The sequence below is a fragment of the Merops nubicus genome, unplaced genomic scaffold (genome assembly GCF_000691845.1).
Source record: "Merops nubicus isolate BGI_N331 unplaced genomic scaffold, ASM69184v1 scaffold203, whole genome shotgun sequence".
NCBI classification, from domain to species: domain Eukaryota; kingdom Metazoa; phylum Chordata; class Aves; order Coraciiformes; family Meropidae; genus Merops; species Merops nubicus.
In genome coordinates, this window is record NW_008599319.1 from 478 (window position 1) to 4,653 (window position 4,176).

The 4,176-nt window shown below is 33.1% G+C and overlaps 1 protein-coding gene across 1 annotated transcript; it reads right to left on the reverse strand.

Annotated features, from left to right (window-relative positions):
- Positions 1–603: 603 nt before the first annotated feature.
- On the reverse strand, positions 604–3,163 carry LOC103770059 (coiled-coil domain-containing protein 102B-like; the record flags this gene model as incomplete). Its single annotated transcript, XM_008937307.1, has 2 exons — positions 2,558–3,163; positions 604–818 (listed from the first exon to the last, which is right to left on the reverse strand). Coding segments are annotated over exons 1-2 (821 nt in total), but the record flags the coding sequence as incomplete, so codon positions are not given.
- Positions 3,164–4,176: the final 1,013 nt, after the last annotated feature.

Sequence of the window (4,176 nt, forward strand, 5' to 3'; positions counted from 1 at the left end):
CACTTGCTCGCATAGAGTGTGCCATCAACATACAACTTTTTTAGGCCATCCAAATGCAAACTTAGTATTTATGCGAGGTAAAATTGACATGATACTATAAGCATACAATGTGTGTTATTCTCTCTCTGTTATCTGCTTTTGACATAGACCTCACTAGGTTAAGATTAACATTTTGCAGCTGTATTCATGTGTTTTTAATTCAAAACCAGCTTTAGTCATTCTGCAGTTGGACTCTTTCAAGTCTGGCAGAGTATATGAAAAGTTATTATTCACAAAGCACTCCAATAACTGAGCATAACATACATTAGATTCCAGTGTATTGATACTAAATTGGTATTAAGTATAATTTTTTAATTAACTGTACATTCTGAAGAGTTCTGTGTGGAGTACTTAAATGACAGACAAGCCAAGGAAAATAAATACACTATGTTGAATTTGGTCTCTAAATTCTTACCAAAGCCTTGCAAATAGCAAGTAATAAAGCTTAGAAATGAGAACATAAGAGCTACAAATGCAATTATCACCATATCCATTTTAGAAAGTGTATTAAATCCCTTTATTTTTAACAGAGATTTCCCCAGGTAGGATATATTTTGCACTTACTCTCTTTCCTTCTGTAAGATTTTCTGCATGTCAGCCAAATGCAAATGCAAGACTGAAACATGTATTAAATCATTCTCTGTTGTCTTTGCTGTGCTGTCCAAACTTTTTTTAGGTTTCTCCAGATAGGTGCTGGAAACTCCTTTGGGAAAAGAATCGGGAGGCTTTGGAGTGGTTTGCTTATTTTGACTGATTTGGTCTTTGATTACCTCTACATCCTGAGAACACAAAAATACGACATTTTAGAAAAACATAAATGAAGGGAAACGTCAAACATCAGTTCTGCTACCAAGTGTCTCCTAGACATAACTAACAGCTTATACAACATGGTATATGGATAGAACATACATGAAAAAGTCATTGTAGTTTGATCACGGACATTTTTTGATGCCTCACACCTCCTGTTACAATAAGCTCCATATCCAAAATATTTCCAATGTGTATTTACTAATTAAAGATTCCAGTTAATATCAGTTGTCTGTAACTATGATGAAGACAGAATCCTGGAAATAACAAAATCAGGACTGCAATCTATGCATACAAATATTATACTGAGAAACTCTACACTAAGAACTCTTACACTTCTAGAGTAAATCAGGCTGAAGTAGGTGATGTACTCATACAAATTTTGTGTAACAACCAAAGTTACCTGCATAACTTGTCAATTTGGATCCCATTCAGAAACTAAAAGCACTATAATATTTTGAAGATACACTTTTTTTATACAAAACATAAGCAAAGTTAATAATTAGGAAAAAAATCATTAAACAGTAAAATACATATTTATTAGGAAGACTGAATATCTCTTATAAGCAATAGCTTCCTTTAGAAACGTATTTAAGTTTTATTTTTGACAAACTGTGTGTAAAAACTAATCTCATTTTAGCAGAATACCAGCAGCACTATTTCATACCACTCTTCCCTTTTGAGTTTTTATAAGAATGTCTGAAGTCTACATCAGAAAATACTAGAAGCAGGTGAAAAGATAAGGTTGTTTTCCATTCACATATAGTTTCCATTTTCAAGTAGCATACTATTTTATACTAAGTAGAAATAGTTAAAAAATATATTGTGTCATTTCCTTTCTATGGCCCATTTGTCTGCCCAAAAATATGAAAGGCATGCATTTTTTGGCCAAATTTATTCTCTGTACTAACACCATGAGGTTTTTTATTCAGTATTCAGAGAAAGTGTTATTTAAGTGCATTACACAGTGAGTGAAAATTCTGAACATAATACATTCAGGCCCAAGATTCCAACAATTTCCATTGAACTGAACTAAAATAAATTTCCTACAACGCAAGACAAAATTTCCTACATCTATAATGACAAATTTTTCTCTCTGAGAAATGACAAATAATTTTTACATTCTGGTGTCTATAAAATGCATGCCCAGGCACATACTAAGAACTGGTAAAACATGAACCAATAGTTCCATTTTGATGAACATAACTGGTTCATTTGTGGAGAACTAGGGGCTGTATTAAACCATGTTCAGACTTGATTAATTCTGCATAACAACAAAATTGCTCTCCTTACCAAACAAAATCTTGTGACTTTGCAGAAGACTTTGCCTCATCTCTTCCCACATTTTAGAAATTGTGTTAAAGGAGAATTAAATTATTTTATATTAGAAGACAAGAATCTACCTTGCTTTTTTGGAGGTTAAAAAAAGTACTCAAAACATGGAGAATCCAGATAACATAGGAAATCTCTTACCTTAAAACATGAGTCAGAACAATACACTAAGTTACTTCACATAACTCTGCCTCTGTCACTTCACTGTTTACCCATAGTTTTGTTTTCCATATTTCTCTATATTAGGAATGTTAGATGGGTGAAAAAAGTGATTTTGCTATTGAATACATCATATAGTATTTCCTTAAAATCCTTTAAAAATCCTGTTTCTAGACACATCTCCCATTTCTTCATGAGCTACAAAAATTCCATATTTTACCTTCTTTGTGTCTTCTGCCCCAAGAATCTTGTTGGTTTTGCTCAGATCTTTCACAGGTTCTTGTTCCAGAAATGTTAACTGATTTAGGTCTTTTTTAATATTAGGTATTTCTGAGCAACTGAATTCTCTTCTCCAAGCAGTTTCATTTCTCAAGTTTTCCTTCTCATTTACCAAATTTTGATTTATTTTTTTAAGCATACTCATTTCTTTTAAAACACTGTCTAATTTGAGTCTCAATTGCCTTGCTTCCTCTCGGGCTTTATTTCTCTCTCCTCTAACTTTACTCCATTTCTCCCTCCAGTTAGCAGTACAATCTGACCACCAACGCATGGTCTTCTCCATTTGGGCAGCTCTGGCTTTGACTTCTTCCAGTTCTCGAATTTTTACTGCTTCAAAAATTTCCCAATCACTGCTGTAATTTGTAAGCATACATGGATAATGAGATGAATATGGGTAGAAGCTTTGAGCTGGCAAAATTGAATTACATGGATGACCACCTGGTTCACAGCCTCCAGCTAATTTAAAATTTTGTGTTGATTTGCTCCCAAAAATCTGTGTCTCTTCCATTAGTTTCTGAATAGAGCCTGAATTCATCTTTTGATCCATCATCTAATTTCACTCCTAAAAAAAGAGAGACAGACAATAATTTAGCTTCCCTCAATTAAATTTTATTAACAACGTCAAACAGTAGTTTATTTTACTGCTACAATAACGAGATAATATCAATAATGCTGTTGATGTTTTAGAAATGTGCTTCATCAACAAGAAATAGCTATTAAAATATATTTTATGTAATACTTTGAGTACAGCATGAACAGACACACCTATTACTTGACTAAGAATTGGTAACAATGGAAGTGTCATTAAACAATCATAGCACTCTTGAAAATTTCTGAGTCTAGAAACCAGGCAAAAGTTTTCTTCCTTCAAGACAAGATTAAACTGAATCAATATGTATTTTAAATGTCTAGGAAGAGGAAAGTGTTTGTCTAGAACTACACTCACAGATTCACTTGCCTTTTTCCCTAAACTGTCTAACTTCCTAATATGTAAAGTATAGGGTATGTTTTGCCTAACTAAAAAACAGTGAATAAAAAGAAATTCTTGATCTTTGGATTGCCTTTGTTTCATGAGAAAAACCAACTGTTTTTATAGGGAGTTTTATTTTGCTGTTTACATTCCAGAAGCTGTCCAGGAAGTATATTCTTATATTAGTCTTGAAAAGGTAGCACTATATAGTCTATATATAGCACTGTATAGCCTACCTCATGATGGGACTCCTAGTAAATCTTGCACTCCTCCTCATTATTTAATTGCTACTACTTATTTGGCTCAGGGGAAAACCATCTCAGAAACTGCTTTCCCACCCCAGTGCCAAGAAAAAGTTGGTGCAGATAGTCTGTAGGGATTAATTACTTATACCTCCCTGTTTTTCCCTCTTGGCTATCTTAAAAAACAAAAACAGAACCAAAAAAAACCCAGCCACAAATAAATCAGAACTAAAAATCTTGCTATATCAGTAGAAGACTAAGTTGTTTGAATTAAAAGTATTGTTCTTATATTTTGACATCCACCTACAAAAAAAACCCCACTAATTGCTGTAACTTACAAACTTTAAC